The sequence below is a fragment of the Bos indicus genome, chromosome 3 (assembly GCF_029378745.1).
Source record: "Bos indicus isolate NIAB-ARS_2022 breed Sahiwal x Tharparkar chromosome 3, NIAB-ARS_B.indTharparkar_mat_pri_1.0, whole genome shotgun sequence".
Lineage (NCBI taxonomy): Eukaryota > Metazoa > Chordata > Mammalia > Artiodactyla > Bovidae > Bos > Bos indicus.
Genome location: NC_091762.1, coordinates 7,938,883 through 7,956,063, shown reverse-complemented (window position 1 = coordinate 7,956,063; position 17,181 = coordinate 7,938,883). Strand labels below are relative to the sequence as shown.

General features: G+C 49.1%; 1 protein-coding gene and 1 pseudogene across 11 annotated transcripts; both read left to right on the top strand.

The window, feature by feature from the left end:
* The first annotated feature begins 251 nt into the window (after nt 1-251).
* LOC109578097 (low affinity immunoglobulin gamma Fc region receptor II) lies at nt 252-16,797 on the top strand. 11 transcript variants are annotated; one of them, XR_011564945.1, is made up of 9 exons: nt 253-480; nt 3,987-4,007; nt 5,192-5,449; nt 10,741-10,995; nt 11,640-11,759; nt 13,955-14,011; nt 15,323-15,456; nt 16,054-16,094; nt 16,212-16,310. XR_011564945.1 is itself a non-coding variant. In XM_019987109.2 (8 exons), exons 1-8 carry the CDS (start codon nt 369-371, stop codon nt 16,296-16,298), a joined length of 948 nt encoding a protein of 315 aa, XP_019842668.1. In that variant the 5' UTR covers nt 253-368; the 3' UTR covers nt 16,299-16,797. The 11 variants fall into 11 exon arrangements, 7 of the variants coding, with proteins under 7 accessions (XP_019842702.1, XP_019842668.1, XP_019842694.1 ...); XR_011564944.1 differs by having other exon boundaries at nt 15,320-15,456; XR_002183654.2 differs by lacking the exon at nt 13,955-14,011 and having other exon boundaries at nt 15,320-15,456.
* Nucleotides 8,195-10,734, top strand: LOC109578091 (polyhomeotic-like protein 1 pseudogene; annotated as a pseudogene).
* Nucleotides 16,798-17,181: the final 384 nt, after the last annotated feature.

The following is a 17,181-nucleotide window of genomic DNA, read 5'->3' as shown; positions in this document are numbered from 1 at the left end:
CCAAACAGACAGAGACAGACAGGGAGTCCTGAGCTGAGTAGGGGTGACCATTCCCCTCTTCCTCCCTGGGGCTGAGCCCAGCTGTGGCCCCAGAGAAGGAGGAGAATTTGTTTCCCAGTTCCTACATTTTCTGTGAATTTGGAGTGGGACTGAGCCAGATTCATTCTAGGAAGCCCTGAATCTTCTGGGAGGGAACTCTCTAGATGAAAGAGGGTGGAAGGGGAGGAGCCAATGATAAAGCAACACTTCTTTTCACTTCCTCTTTTGGACTCCTGAATTTGCCCTCTGGGTGGAATCTATCAAGCCTCAAAAGAAGCCAGTGCCTGTCGTGCTGGGCTGTCAGAGCAACCTGCTCGCTCCAGGAGGTGATGGGGATCCCCTCATTCCTAGCCTTCCCTGCTGCCAGGAGGAACCGAGCTCACTGCACGCCCTGGCATCCTTGGGGCCACATGCTACTGTGGACAGCTCTGCTCTTCCTGGGTGAGTGGGGGGCACAGCAGGGACAGTGGATCAGGACGATGGGCAGGTGGGCTTCTCTAAGTCAGCTGCTGCCACCTGGGTTGGGGCTGAGCTGGGACAAGGACGAGGGCCACAGTGGGCAGCACATCAGGAAAGTCAGGAGGGTGAAGGCAGGCTGATGAAAATCACAGGCTGACAACCTTGCTGGCCTTGGGAAATTGTGCAATTGGCAGAAGTCAGGTTTTTTTTTTTTAATGTGTTTTGCCCAAAGTCACTGGGCACCAAGGTCCCTGGTAATCTACCACTTCCCACACAGAACCAGCTCTGAGGAAAGTCCAGTGAGCTAGACCTGAAGGATTAATGATGGCCAAGGTGTTTATCTTCCTTAGAAATGCATGTTTCACTGGGACCAAGTCTTAGGCCAGAGGGCTGATGATGTCTTAGGCAAATAGGAGATGTTGTTGCTGTTCAGTTGCTAAGTTGTGTCTGACTCTGTGACCCCGTGGACTGCAGCATGCCAGGCTTCCCTGACCCTTACCATCTCCTGGAGTTTGTTCAAACTCATGTCTATTGAGTCAGTGATACCATGGCGATGTGGGGAAGCAAGACAGCACATTGTAGTGGGGGGCAGTGGCTGTTCTCTGTGCCCCTGAAACCACTTCAGACAGCAGAAACCTGTTCTGTTTATGAGAAAGGAGATCTACCTGGGAAAAAGCACAGGAGGGTCTCAGTTATGCAGGGAATAGGAACCAGAGAATGCATAAGCCAGGCAATTCTAGAATCATCACTTGTGAGACCAGAGACATCATGCATGTCTGTTTGCACTGTACAGACAGGGAGAGGTGTCCTATCACTGATGAAAGAGAAGGAGAGGATCTTGGGCTGTGATTGAGCACTGCTTTCTGACCACGTTCTCAGCCCTGGGCTAGGGACCATGGACTGATAATGCTGGTGGGAGAGTCTAGGGAAGGCCAAGTAGAGGAGTCGTATCACCAGGAATGTCCTCCCAAACTTAATTTCTGGAGTATGACCATCAAATCCACTTCAGGATGGTCCCAGAGGAAGACATGCAGCCAGCCATTTTCCAAGTTACATACTATGATGGGTAGTAAAATCTGGTCAGTGCTGGGAGCCCTGGCCCTTGGTGCTGGATGATGCTGGGACAGGGGGTGGAGATGAGGAAGACAGAGTATTCCCCCACGAGCAAGGTGAGATGGAGTGAAGTAGAATAGCATGGAAAAGGAGCACACGGAACGTCCTCCCTCTTTCACATGGAGGAGCTCAGGCCTGGAGAGGTGCACACTTCCCTGCCCCTGCTGTGGCGATATCAGTGTGAGCCCTAGGCGAGATTCCTGGGACAGACTTCCGGCATTTTTGTCCACTTGCCTCTTTGGTGTCACCAAGGATTTAGGTCTTCATTGCTCTGTAGCTCATTTTATTACAACACATTCTGGTTTAGTCTTGACTGCTCCTGTCTCCTCTTGTCTGGATCCACGCTGCACACCAAGGCCATGGCTTCTTCAGCTATGGCTGGGGGAGAGCCACTGTACTCCATAAATGCCTTCAGCGCTGCTCCACGGCCTACCTAATGAAGCTCCGACCCTACTCTTACAGGTAGATGTTCCTCTAGAGCCAGGCAATGTGTCCAAGGACTCTCCGCTTTCCAGAGTCCACAGACTGCCTTGTTTACACATTAAATAAATGCTATGTGCAGCCTCTGGGGATTTATCAGGGAACGAGAGAGACGGCCTTCTGTCTCCCTTACAGTGACGATACAGAGCATGAACACATTTAATATTCACATGAGCGACTGAACTGAACTGAATATTTGTTTAGTGAATGAGTGGAAGATGACTTCTCTCTAGTTTTCTCATCTCTTACTTGTTTCTCCTCCTCCTCTTGGTCCTGCTTCTTTACCCATTTCCTGTACTGTCACCTGTCACTTCTGCACACTCTGGTCTTTAGCTAACTTCTATGTCAATAATTTCCAAACCTGTCTTTCTTGTCTGTGTCAGATACAATTTTATATTTCCATTTTCCCGGTTGGAAACCTGCAAATTGATTTGTCAGCTCAGAAACAAAACACATTCAAACTCTATCATCTTCCCCTCACAAATGTTCTTCTCCTCCTAACATTTATATTTGTGTGAGCACAATTAACTATTTTCCTGGTCACCCATTCACAAAACCCCATACTTCATCAAGTGGCACTCTCTTGCTGCGTGTTACATTTCCCTCATGCCTATGTCCCCATCTTCACTTTCTACTGTCATCACAACTTTGGGCTGTCTTATCTCTCACCTAGGTAACACTCAATGGATGATTTTCAGAGTATTGGTAAATAAAATTAACATGGCTATTGCCCTCTTTGAGTTTACATTCTACTGAGGGACACAAACAATAAATAAAAAAGCACAAATGCATAAATTGGGAAGTGTCTATGAAGCTGTAAACAGGATACTCTGATAAGAACAGTTGTTGTGGGGGAGATGAGAGAATAGCCTGTGTTAACAGGACGATATGGAAAGAATTTTCTGAGGAAGTGACTTTTAGGCTAGGACCTGAAGCAAGATAAGAATTAAGCCATTTGAAGATACAAAGGAAGTGGGTTCAGAGAGTTCAGCATACAGAAAAGCCCCAAGTTTGAAGAATTTAAAGAGGGCTGGTATTATTGGAATTCAGTGAATAGGGAAAGTGGAGCTTGAGATGAGGCTGGAGAGGTGAGCAAGGACTGTATCAGGTGTGGCCTTGTAAATATTTACATTTTACTTTAAGAGCAAAGGAGGAAACCAGAAAGCTTGTAAGCAGGGGGGTGATATCTGATTTGTTATTTTAAAAATGATTCTAGCTGCTCTGTGGGGAATGAATTGCAGGGGGAACAGAAGAAGGGAAAAGCTAAGTTAGGAGATGGAAGAAAGCTGATGGTAGCCTAAAGTAGTTTGGACATGGATAAAGTCGATGCACTTAAGGACTAACTGGAAGCAGGATGAACAAGAATTTACTGGTGCAAAGGTAGATGGTTTGGGAGAGAGAGGAATAAAAGAAAATTTGCAGTTTTCTGGCATGAATACCTGGGTAGATGGTAAAGAGATACCCTTATATGGGGGGAATCTGGGAGAGGAATAGAATATATCCATTTAATTTGTCATTGAGGTCATTGGTGATTTTGACAAAAGTTTTAGTGGACTAGAGAGGTTCAGTGATTGGAAAGAGAAGAAATGAGGATAGCCTATGTAGAAAAAGAACTGAGAAATCAGGCTGGGAAAGGGAGCAGGGAAATACTTTTGGAATTCTATGCAGGGTCAAGTGAGATTTTTATCCTTTTAATGAAACATCCTGGAGCATATTTATGTTGGTAGGAAAGACCCAGATGAGAAGGAGAAATGGGTGATGCAAAAGAGAAAGGGAATAACACAGAGAGGGAAATCTGTGCAGGTGAAGGGAATTTGACCTGGGACTGATGATTATTTGTAATGATGAATCATCATATCCAAACACCAGGCTGATCTTTGCTTTCTCTCTTGCAGCTCCTGTTTCTGGGAAACCTGGTAAGTGCTCCACCACATCCCCTCTGTCCCCCAGCTCTCTCTGCTCCCTGCACCCTGTATGGAGGAACTCTGGAGGCACCAGCAATCCAAGATTGAGGTAGAGCCAGGAAAGAGGAATTGTGCCCACAAGAAGCCCTGCACCCGCTTCTCCTTCCTGCTTCCCTTCCACTGAAGCCACCAGGGGTGGGCAGCCAAGGGACACAGATGCCTCAGCCCTCCTGCTTCTGTTATGATGATACCTCACAGATTCTGTCACGGAAAATAACTGTCCTCTGTATCAATTGCCTTCTTCTCTCCAAACTAAACCACGAGCCCAGACCATGCAGAATCACATGATCTGCTTAGGTTATCCCCATGGGTTGATAAATCATCTACTTTGCATGTATCTGAAGCTCTCAGGGCCTGTTACCCTGGAGAGAACTAGGAGGCCGTATTACTGGCTGCGGCTGGGTGGGGTGAACACTGCTGGGCACTCCTTTCTCAGCACCACTAACCTCTCCACCACCCAGGACTGGTAGGGGGTGGGGCTCTCCTGGGTCACTGAATCCAGAGCTCCTAGACTGGCCTTCTGGCCTTTCTCACTCTTTCTGATTCTCCTGAGGCCATAGAGATTCATCTGTGCTTTGGTGTCAGGACAGGTCTATTCTACAGGATAAGGAATGAAGCAGGTCAGAAGAGAAATGTGACCTCTGACTCTCAGCCTGGCACCTCCACCAGGTGGCCCCACTTGTCTTCATCCAGCTGGGAAGACAGTTTATCCACTAGTGTCCAAATGCCTCAGTTTATGAGGGTGGGGGAAGTGATTCCCCAAAGGATGTATGTGTAGTGTGTGTGTGTGTGTGTCTGTGAGTGTGAGTTCGAGAGAGAAAGAGAAATAGAGACAGAGAAGGAACTGGGCAGAGCTCCTTGGGCGAGGTGTACTTGTGTTTCTCGACTGTGTGCTTGCCCCCTCTCCCATTTCCCTACCCTTCCTCCTCTCCTCCCTGAGAGAATCTGGGTTCCTGGGGGCCCCTGTGTGGCTACATGAGTTGGAGGAATTGCCTTCAGGTGCGGACCTGTTCTGGGTTGGGTTCTTCTCTTGATCTCTGCAGCATGGCCACAGTTTTCCATCATCTGAGATTTGGGGTCTGCTTAGGCCCTTGGGGTCCCTTTTCCTCATGCTGCCTCCTCTCTCTGCCCCTCAGCAGATCTCCCAAAAGCTGTGGTGACCATCCAGCCTGCGTGGATCAATGTGCTCAGGGAGGATCACGTGACGCTGACGTGCCAGGGGACCAGCTTCTCTGCAGGCAACCTCACCACATGGTTCCATAACGGGAGCTCCATCCACACCCAGAAGCAGCCCAGCTACAGCTTTAGGGCCGGCAGCAACGACAGTGGGTCCTACAGGTGCCAGAGGGAGCAGACCAGCCTCAGCGACCCTGTGCATCTGGATGTGATTTCCGGTCAGTGGAGGAGGCCCTGGAGAGTCTGGGAGAACAAGGGGAGATGAAATCTGCTTCCATGCAGAGGTTTTTAGCAAAGGGCAGTCGCCTACTTACTGGAAAGCACGGCTGTGAGTTGTTTGAAGTGGTTTTGGTCTACTCATTTCCCTTCTCAACCCACCTCCTCGGCTTAGTATGAGTGGTGAGGTGGAAGTTCCTAAGAGATTTCTCAGAATATGTTGGGCTCCTTTGTCTTGGTGCCGATTGAGCAAGAAGGTGACCAGGCCACCAACAGGCATCTGGGTGTGAGAGAAGCAGAAGAAAACCTCTAAATCATAGAAATCTTCCCATATTCGTGGCAGAGTCAAATGCACAGGGAATTACTAGCCATCTAAACATGATGATTTCATTCACCTTTGAGCCTCAGTTTCCTCACTTGCTAGTGGAGATACCACTGCCTCCCACATGAGGTTCTGTTGAGAATCAACATTTCCCTAATCCCTGCCCTCTCTCTGTGCAACTGAGGTGAAACTTGTGTCTTCATCTCCTTATATTTCCAGCACAGGCACAGGGCAGGGCTTAATAAATGTTTGTTGAACAGATCAATGATTTTCCAAAGCTCTTGGCAAGAAATAGTTTCTCCATTAAAAAAAAAAGCTGCAATGTGATTATGATAAATATTGTCATTGTTACTGTTCATTTAGTCCCCTTCCCTCCCTGAATACCCACATTTTAAGTATCTAATAGGCCCAGTGGGCTCCAGTCCCAGTCCTGCCATCTTTAGCCTCTGGGCTTAGCAGGAAAAGACAGTCACGGAGGGAAGCCTCAGTGGCCTGGCAAGGCCCTGGCCTTAGTGCTCTGGCCCTCCAGGAAGGGGTGGAGCTGAGGGGCTTCCTCTCCTCAGGACTATGGGAGACACCCCCGCCACTGTGACTGATGATGGAACGACTGGCACATGAGGTGGGCACCACCCTGGGGGACCTAGGTGCAGAGCTAGATATGACGTCCTTGAGCCCAACAGCAGCCTGGGTGACCTTGGACCACTGCCATGGAGACCAGTGCCAACAGAAGGCAAGGCACTCTCAGTCCAAGGCAAAGGCTCTCTATAAACAAGAGGCGGGGCAGGCTCTGTAGACACTGCTGGGGCAGCTCTGTGGGCCTCAGTATTTACACCAATTTGTGCCAGCAGCAGCTCAGCAGGCCCAGCTGCGTGGGCTGGCTGTGGTCCAGCTGGCCACAACTGCTGCCAGGCAGCAGATCAGCACCCCAAATGCCAGCAAGACACAGCAGCTGAGCACCACCCAGGCCCCAGTCAGGCCACAGCATCAGCCTCCCCATTCACCAGCCAATCCCAGAGTGAACTCTTCCAGTGTTACAACTCTGACCCAATCTTTGCTACTGGGGATCACGACATCCTTCTCCCTCAACCTATCCCAGCCCTAGATGGATCCAAGACTGCAGCTGGGAAAACAATCCTAGGTAAAGCAGACCCTGGCCCAGCAGACCCTGGCCTCTAGTTTTCAACTCATCCTGATGCTTGTTAGTGGCTGTAGTCCAGCAGGAGGTACCATCTGCTCAGGCTCCTGGAGTCCATGCAGATACGGTTGAGTACAGAACTTGGCAATGAGCAACAACAGGTCTCAGCCCAAGGCTCCACCCAGAATGCTATTCCCCCTTTTGTTCCTGTTCAATCACTAGATCATGTTCAACTCTTTGTGACCCCATGGACTGCAGCATGCCAGGCTTCCCTGTCCTCTATCTCCAGGAGTTTCTCACACTCATGTCCACTGAGTCAGTGATGCCATCCAACCATCTTATTTTCTGTCATCCCCTTCTCTTGCCTTCAATCTTTCCCAGCATTGGAGTCTTTTCCAATGAGTCGGCTCTTCTCATCAGGTGGCCAAAGTATTGGAGCTTCAGTATCAGTCCTTCCAATGAGTTGATTTCCTTTAGGATTGACTGGTTTGATCTCCTTGCTGTCTAAGGGACCCTCAAAAGTCTTCTCCAGCACCGCAATTTGAAAGCATCTATTCTTCAGTGCTCTGCCTTCCTTATGGTCCGACTCTAACATCCATACATGACTACCGGAAAATCTATCTCTTTGACTGTATGGATCTTTGTTGGCAAAGTGATGTTTTTGCTTTTTAATACCTCTTTTCTGGCCTACCCCAGGCCTTTTGCCAGGCCCTAGCTGTGGCTCAGACTCCCTCTAGGACTTCAGGTCCCTTTGCTAACGTTAGTCCAGCTGGTGGAGGCAGTGGACATAGGCTCATGGGTCCAGGAAGAAGTGGCCACACACCTGGGCCTTTGGGTGAGTTGCCCTCGTGAGGAATAGGTGGTGGTAGGAGCTGCCCAAGGAAAGGCACTGGAGAGGTGGAGCCCTTGCCTACATCCAGGCAGTGACTGACCCGGGGTGTTAGCCAGAGGCAGAAAGTGCAGTGGCCAAGAAGGCAGAAGCAGATGGGAGTGGTCAGCAGGGCATGAGCCTGACACGGACAGCCACACCTGCTCCCACCCAGACCCTGATGGGTTTAGTTACTCCTGTCAAGCCCCGTTCACTGATTTAGCAACAGCACAGATCCAGCTGTTGAAGAAACAAGTGGTTATCCGACTGCAGATTGTTCTCGACCACTGGCTGCAGCTCCAGCACCGTCAGTCCCAGTACCCACCGCCCAGCTGCGCACCTCCAGGTGGTCCAGCAGCAGCAGTACCCACGAGCCTCACTGCGCCTCAGCCACCACAGCACAGGTCCCTGTTGTTCTCCTCATGCAGTCTGTGCACTGACTGGACAAGCCCAGACATCGGCTGTCCAATGCAAGGAGGAGGGAGATGACGTCTCCACATTGCGTTCAGTGCTCCTGCCGAGGGTTCTCAGGCAGCAGAGAGCCCAAGACCATAGATGAGGAGAACAGTCTTGGAGAAGAAGCTGAACTAGTGACCAATGGGAATGGTAATTCACCAAGCGATGAGTTGGCAGCCGAGGCCCCTGCCCATCAGCACCACCTTCTACCTTAGCCATGGTATCCAGACAAATGGAAACTCAAACCTTGGCGAAGCACTGTGAAGCCCCAGATGCTCACTCACGTAACTGAGGGCTTTGGTACCCAGGACTGAGCAGAAGCATTCCCAGTGTTCTCCATTACTGAAAGAGTTTGATAAGCCACTGTAGACTGGCCTCCCGACAGGGCTGAATAAGAATCAGTCAGGTGGCTCCAGTGAAGGGGACAACCCATCTACTCAGCAGTAAAGAAGGCAAATCTCCCAAAGTTCCAGCACTGTGGGAAGTATACTCCTGCAGAACAGTTCTACGGCTCCAAGAGTTTTCTGCTTCATTTCCACTAAGAGGTACTGTGTGAGCTGTAGCTGCCAGTTCTGGCTGAAGAGGGAGAAAATGAAAGAGTTTCGGGAGGCTCACCATGTTGTGGTCACCAGTGTGGACCCTGCTGCTCCTCTGACACCATCCATGCCATCATCCAGGGCACGTGCGGCAGGGGTCAGGAGCACTCTAGCTGGGGTTCAGAGATTTCAGTTATGATGAAAGCACTCTCTCCAACATCCTTGGGCCTTTATCAGTGAGAGCTGGGCATGGGGAATGAGGCCCGGGAAACTTCCATTCGGCTCTGCCTATGCCAGGATTCATGGCATCGACCCTGTGTTCCTGTCTAGTAATCTTAGCCTTTGGAGTCTTATGTAGGTTTATTGCTTCTCTACAAGGCTTCCAGGAGATTGCAGAGGAGTTTTGTTCCCAGGAGTTTGACGGAAATGCCCTTTTATGACTTAAACAACACCTCATGAGTGCCATGAACATGAAACTGGGCCCTGCCCTCATGATCTGCACCAAGGAACTGTCCTCAAGGAGACCTCAGATGGCCCTCTTGGACAAACCACCCTAAGGCTGAGGCTTCCACTGTACAGGTTAAAATTTGGCACCAGCGGAGACTTTGCCGAGAAGCAAGTGCTGTTCTAAGGCTGTATACCTTCTGTAGAGGGGATTCCCCAGACAGAGAGGAGAAGTAATTGGTTGCAGGTGCTACATGGAAGCAGCTTTGACATTTTCTCTGAGTTCTACTTCATTTTAAGAAATCTCTACAGTTCTCAGCATTCCCATCTAGCTTAATCCAACCTGTATAAAAGAAGCAGACTAGAGACCGAGGACTGCTCACCTAATCCTGGAGTAGAACGTCTAGCCAGGGTCTGAGCTCCTCACGAGGAGGGTGATGGGGGAGGAAGAGGGTGGAACACAGGACTGCCCCCAGTGTTAGGCATGGGTTTCCAGCCTGTGTGACAGAGCAAAGGCCGGGCGCCCCACCTTCTCTCTGCACTGTCCCACTGTAGCTGTGGCCCGTGGTTTTCTCTTCCCTGTCACTCACTCCCTCTGCTGTGAACGTTTCCTTCCACGTATGTGGCAGGCTCACCAGCCAATGTAGGGGCTTGGTTGGCATCATTCTGGTCTGCTGAAGGGACTAAGTGTGGTTGACTGGCACACGTGTGGCTTTTTTTTTTTTTTCATTTGCCTTCTCCCTTCCAATGTATCTGTTGTTTTCTACCCTTTCTTTCCAATTCCAACTCTGATCTGTCCTACAGCTTCAGGAAAACAGAAGGCATGGGCTGAGGTCAGGATTATAAGTACCTACCTAAGCCTCTATTCCTTAAACTATAAAGAAATTAAAAATATTTCCTCAGCAAAAGGATTAAAATGACTGGGGGAAAGTACACAGCTGGCTAATGAATGGCCCACCCATGTCACTGCTGGCTTGAGACAAAGTCCCCGCTGAAGTGAAATTCCACGTTTGTTTACTAACATGCACCAAGTAAACCAATATTTGTTGGGTGCCCGTGACTCTCCCCAAGGACACAGGTCTCTGCTTGTCCCCCTCACATGCTGTCTTCTCTCTCAGACTGGCTTCTCCCCCACCTCCCTCCTTCCTCGGGGAAGGGACTGCACTCCGGGTCCCCTGTATCCACCTGCAGAGGCCTCTTGGGCCAGACAGGGCTGCAGCTGTGTCTCCCAGGATGGGAACGAGAAGACAAGCATATCTGAACACCTACTGTGTGCCAGCAACTACTGTAAACAGCACAGCTAATGGTACTATTGTGACTAGTTCCACATACGAGGAAACTGAGGCCCAGAAGAATTCATTATTTACCCAGGATCACAGGGTGCATACACGAAGGAGCCAGAATTAGAGACCAGGGGTGTGTGAGTCCACATTTAAACTCCCCCCGACACACACTGGCCCCCGGAGGGATGGTCTGGGTCTCAGATCTGAGTCAAGACCTTCTGGGTCCTGAGGTCCCTTTGTGTCTTTCAGACTGGCTGTTGCTCCAGACCCCCAGCCTCGTGTTCCAGGAAGGGGAGCCCATCATGCTGAGGTGCCACAGCTGGAGAAACCAGCCTCTGAATAAGATCACATTCTACCAGGATAGGAAATCCAAGATATTTTCCTATCAGCGCACCAACTTCTCTATCCCACGCGCCAACCTCAGTCACAGCGGCCAGTACCACTGCACAGCGTTTATCGGGAAGATGCTACACTCGTCACAACCAGTGAACATCACTGTCCAAGGTGGGGACTCTCTCAAGATGAAAGGATGGGAGAAGAGGAGATGGATAGTTAGGAATAAAGTCACATGGTCTTAAATGGAGATTTGAGAAATGCCATAGTAGCAAACCTCGGCTCTGGGGCCAAGGGCAGGGGTATGGGCCACTTGATAAATGCTGTCCAGAGCTTGGAACCCTCAGCTCTCAAGTGACAGGTGATGAGGCTCTTATTCCACTTTGAAATATAAGCCCATCACACCAAGCACAGCAGTGAGGCAGAGCTTTCTCGTTGGTGTAGAAGTTCCCAAAGCTCCTGGACATTCCTAAGAACTGAAGTTTTCCTAATTTTCTCTCATGTTTCATGATATGTCCATTCACTCCCAAAGGTATAGCATGTTCTTAAACAGTTTAGGGGTCCAGTGTTGGAGGCTTCAGGTTCATGCTTCCTGCTATCCCCACGGGCTAAAAGGAACCCTTCCCTCCACCTTATACACTCAGCAGTGTGCCTTCATTTGATTAGCAGAGAAATCGAAAGGGTGTCGGGGAGGCACAAACCCACTCACAGAACACCTGTGCAGGTGAGGCTGGGGGAGGAAGCAAGTGCTGCACTGGAGGAGGGCAGGGAGGGTGAAGTGGCATAGGGAGGGTCCTGAGGTCTGTCTTCCCCAGAGTCCAGCTCGAGCGGCCCCTCATCGATGACAGCTGTGGCTATAGGCACCTGTTTTGCTGCAGTGGCTATTGTTGCGGCCATAATAACCTGGTTCCGCCTCAGGAGAAAGCCAATCTCAGGTTTGTGGTTCCTCTTGGTCCCTCTTGTTATCAGTTCCTTTTTAGCCAAGGCCCTAACCCCAACCATGGCTAGAACCCTTATCTTTGGGCTAGAGAATCCTTAGCATTCATATATAGTCCCATATTTTATTTATTCATTCATTCATTTAACAGGCCTGAACAAACTGGCTTATGTGTCAAGCACTGTGATAGACTCTGTGGATGATGCCAAGTTAAAGAAAAGTTCAGCCTCTGCCCTTAGGGAGTCCATAATATTGTCGAGAAGACTGAAATACAAATAGTATAATAGCACAGATAGTAACTGAGGGGATAAGACCAGTATTAGAGAATGCATAGGCTACGACAGGGATAGAAGAGCCTGAATGACCCAGCACGGGCTGGGCCAGTTAGAGAAAACGTCATAGGGAGGTAGTGTTGCATGGTGATTGAAGCTCAACTGGGGGGTCAGACTGCCTCAGTTCAAATCTAAGCGCCTCTGCTCACCGGCTGAGTAATGTGGGGGTGAGTTATTCTCTGTGTGTTGAGAAGATGGAGCTGGCGTGTTAAGAATGTTCACATCACGACCAGCTGAACAAGGAGGCACGAGCCACCCACACGGGGCTGGCGGCTCCTTCAGCATCTGAACTCCTAGACTGGGGAAGTGAAAGCCCTGGGTCGTTTTCATTGAAAATACAGTTTCAATACATTCTCATAAAGGAAGTAGAGTCACAAGATTTGCCACTCAGAGATCCCAGAAATGAGAAGGGGTGGCAACCCTTTGCCCCAGGTCATGGGTGAGCAGAGAGAACAGTGTCAAGCCACTATTTATGAAGTGGTTGAGGTGGAGGACACCAACATATTTGTGGGCTTAACATCTAAGTGGTTGTTTTGAAAGATGCCCCAGGAAAATCAAAGTGAGAACTTAACAGCGGGAATCCTAAACTCAAGTCCTTATCTTAAATGTCCATACTCTGGGAGTAAGCAAGGTGATCATACTGTAAAATTCTTAGGTGGCAACTCAGGGAAACAAAGTTGTTGTTGTTGTTTTCAGGAAAACAGTTGTTTTTCCTCATCATATTCAACTTCTATGTGCCTCAGTTTCTTCATCTGAAAAATGAGGACACAAATAGAACCTACCTCATAAGGTTATGAGAATGAATGAGCCTGCAGCTCTTACAACAGTGCCCAGCACACAGCTAGCACCATATAGTACAGGCTGTTAACATTATGGAGGAGGTGATGTTTGAGGCTAGCAGTTAACCAGGCAAAGATGGTAGATGAGCATTACAGGCGTGGGGGCTGAGACATGGAAATGAGAAACACTGTGGCTGGGATGGAGCTCGGGGAAGTGTAAGGAGGGTGCTGGGAGCAATTTGATGCCATCGAAGCCACAAACGGTGAAGCAGAAAAAAAGAAGGTGAAGCAGGGCAGAAAGTTCATGGAATTGACATAGGGTACCTTTAAACAGCTAATCTGTATTCTAAAGGGCACAGGAGGGCAGTAAGCATGTCTCTTTGTTTTATGCTTCTTTCCTCTTCCCATCAGCACCTAGCACAGTGCTTGCCACACAGTAAGATGATTAATAAACATCTCTTCACTGATCAGCTGAAGAACTTCAGCTCTTGGAAAGCAGGCTCCTTCCCCCCATAGTATTAATATTAATGTAAAATTGCTGAGAGAGAAGGGAAGGTGCTATAGAAATCTAGTAAGCAGATCATCACAATTCTTAACACTGTAAAGCTAGCTTACTGGTGAGAGAAAGTGCCAAAGTTATCCAGACACAGAGAAAGTAAAAGGGAAAAAAAGACTCAGAGCCACTGACAAAGAGAAAAAATACTACTTATACCTCACAAAGCACTTGGCAATTGGTTCATAGCCAAGACCTCAGTTACCGATGGTAAGTAAATGTAGAGACTCAGTGAGAAAAACTGAGAGGGAGAAAGAGATGCTTTTAAAAGGCAGAGCAAGCTTAAGAAAGGTGCAATGGAATGGCCTTTCTGACAGTCCCATGAGTCCCTACTATTAACCTAGCCAACTTCTACCTCTCTAGACCAGCCCTTTTATAGGCTAAGGTAGTCTCTGGGAAGTGGGGAGGAGAGGCGTGTCTGTGGGAGAAGGGTATGTATTGGTTCTAACCCAGTCTTGCCTCTGGTCCGTGGTCCTGAAGACTTAGGTTCTACCCCGTAATCCTACTAACCTCCATGTGCCCCTCCTAGCTCTCCCAGGAAGCCCTGAGCGCAGGGAAATGGGAGAGACCCTCCCTGAGGAACCAGGTGAGTGCAGCTCCCCTCTGTGGGCTCAGTGACACCCTGTCGTGTGCGTCAAGAGGCGGCTTGCCGTGTGCGTCAAGAAGCGGCTTGCCGTGTGCATCAAGAGGCGGCTTGTGAGCACAGGAGAGGGAGGGGGCAGTGGGAGGAGGGCAGGGGCTCAAATCTCTTGGTCAGTTCTGAGACTAACTCCTGGGCCTGAAGAGGACCTCACTGGGGATGAGGAGATGAATACCTATCCTAGATAGAGAGACAATGGCCCTGTCTGAGTTTCTGGGGCTAGAACTTCTAGGGGTATTTCCAGAGCAGGACATCAGAGATATTTAGGTCTTTCTGTGGAGCTTTGGAAGAGCTGGCACAGGGTGGGGGTTAGATGTTGTAAGACTAAGGCAAATAGAATTAAAGAGAGAAAACTCTAGAGGAAAGGGGAAAGAGGCCAAGGGAATAAAGCCTAGATTTGCTGTAGTCCGTGTCTGTGGAGAGATGGGGTAAGAGTAGATGGGGTGAGCGATGGGGTAAGGGCTCAACTCTTGGTGGAACATGAAGAGAAGATTTTAGGCTGAGAAAGTTCTGTGTACTAGCTACATTAGCGGGCTTTCCTCTGTCGACAAAGCCTGGATCTAATGCCCACTCCTGTAGGTTTGTTAAATGTGAACCTGGCACTAGCCTGGTCGCTATCATAAAATGGAATCTTGAGTGTCGTTTCCTCTCTTGGGGTTTAATCACCTCACTGAGGAAATGAGTGCATTGGCCTGGAGGACCTCGAAGCCTTCCCGGTCTGACATTCTGAGAGTCAGTGCCCATCAACTCTGGCCCAAGTGGGGATATGTTAAAGGAGCAGGACTATCCAGGTGATTTCCTGACTGTAGTTAAAGCCAGAGCTTGGAGGGACCTGGAGCTTTCTCTGGGGGCTTCCAGACAGCAGAAACAGACAGGAAAAAGAAGCCCTTGAGGACCCCACCTCTGATGGCTGGAGTATGACTCAGAGCAGAGCCAACAGATTTGAGAGCTTGAGCAAAACGGCCCAGCTGTCCAGCGGCACTTTGAGCAAGATCCCTAGGTCCCATGGCCAGGCCAAGTGGGGATATGGACCTGAGTCTGCACTGGGGCCAAGCTGACGTAGGATAAAACGTCCGAACACAAGTGGGTTAGCCATTTTGATGTTTGGTTCTACCACTGGCATAAATATATTTCACAAGGTGTTTATTTCACAGGAAGGCACTGGGGCTGATGGTTTCCCCAAAGGCTCATCTAGGTTGCTGGGATTGTAGAGGGATGCATTAGAAGGAGGATTCAGGACGTGGTTTGTTCCAGAAGTTGGAGCATGGCATACAGGGATTCCTTGTGTCCTGGAGATGAATGAAGACACTAGATGCATTGTCTCAGACTCCTTCCCCACTTCCTGAGGAATGCTGCTTTGCAGATACTGAGCTGCTTTCCGCACTGGCAAAGTGAGTGTGTTGGCAAAAACATGAGGAAATTTGGATGTGTTTTAGATCTTCACCAAGGAGAGTGCTGGCTGGCTTGCTTGCTTCCTTCTTTCCTTCTCTTCAGCCTCCCTTGTTCACTCTCACGCTTTCTTTCTTTTTGATGTGAGGGAGTAGGAGATTCTCCAGAGCTCCGACAAAGACATACTATTGGGCTGGCCAAAAAGTTCGTTCAGGTTTTTCTGTACCAGCTTCCAGAAGAATCTGGATGAACTTTTTGGCCAACCCAATACATCTGGCTAACCTGGAAAGGTCCCCACCCCAGTCCACACACACCTCTTACTCAGTATCTCCAATCCCAAAAGCTGCCTGGTAGCTTCGAAGAAAATAGTGATTTTCCGAAAAGAGTGTAGTACAGATGACTGTCTCCCTTTGCTAATGTAGCTGGTGGGGGCGCCATGTCTGGGATACTGAGGGTGGGCTGGGAACCAAGCTTTCGGCCCACAGGGCTGAGTTGGGGTCAGTGGTCCTCCCTCAAGCCTGGTTTGGGCCCCGCCTCAGTGTGGGGCGGCCCCAGGCTATAGCCGTGCGCCTGCTCACCTCTGCTCTCTTTGCCCACAGCCGGTCTCACTGATGCTGAAAATGATGCTGCCAGAACTGAGGTGAGCCCTCCGCCACCTGCTCTTCCTTCTCCCCCTCCTCCACCCTGCTGCCTCTGCTGCGGCCTCCTTCCTGCGGCCTCTCCGCGGATCCTCACTGCTCCCTTCTGTTTTCTCCAGGCTGAGAACACAGTCACCTATTCACTCCTCTCGCACCCGGATGTTGCAGAGGAAGACTCAGAGTCCGATTACCAGAAACGCCTTTAGTTTTCATTGTCTCGCCTGGGACTTGGGGCAGTGAATCGGAGAGGCCAGGATCTGGTGTCTTCTGGCCTGAACTCCTCTTGGGTAGAAGAGGATACTGCAGTTCTAAAGAAGGAGAATGACTTTTTCAGAGTTCGGTCCTCTGAATCCTGAAGCTCTCTGTTCTGACATTCACAGGTGATATAGCCTCAGATAACTGACCGCTGATTTCTTCCTTGCCTCAGCACGTTCATCAGTAGGACTCTTCTATTATACATTCACACAGCCAGTGTAAATTACTTTTATTAAGAAATTGCAGCAACACAGAAATACGTTACAGGTTATATGAGAAAAATTAGATAACCATGGATGATTTCAGAAATGTTGAAATAGACTAACGTATGCCAATATATTAAAAGTGATTGTTTCTGGGGATGGAATTATTGGTGCTTTTCATTTGCTTTGTTAATTCTTCTGTACAGACCATTTATTACTTTTATAATAAAATACTACACAAACAACAGTCCCCTTATCTTTTAATCACTGAACCAATTAGAATATAGACTGATCTGCGGTCGGTTTCTTTTCAGTGGTAAGAATCTTGGGGAGGTGGTAATGGGCAGGAGGTGGGGGCAAGAAAATGTTTGGAGTGTAGGACAAGTATCCCTCATCTTAAAACCATATACTCTTCTTCCAATGAATTTGTGTTCTTGTTTCCATGTCTTCTTTCTCTTCCTCCCATGGTAAATAAACACCAGTTCTCAGGAAGCCAAACTTCAGATGAGTCCTGAACGGAGATTTACTGACTCTTTCTCTTCTGCTCTTCCCCTATCAGAGTTATCAGAAGGATGTGAACTTCTCAGAGAAGGTTCCGGGAGGTTAGAAACAGGACTGACAGCTTCCTCAG

Excerpts from the sequence above, each read along its gene's own strand:
- LOC109578097 (XM_019987099.2), top strand. The coding sequence starts at position 369 with ATGGGGATCCCCTCATTCCTAGCCTTCCCTGCTGCCAGGAGGAACCGA. Across the intron at positions 5,450-10,740 it reads GCATCTGGATGTGATTTCCG|ACTGGCTGTTGCTCCAGACC; the intron begins GTCAGTGGAGGA and ends TGTGTCTTTCAG. Across the intron at positions 11,760-13,954 it reads CAGGAGAAAGCCAATCTCAG|CTCTCCCAGGAAGCCCTGAG; the intron begins GTTTGTGGTTCC and ends TGCCCCTCCTAG.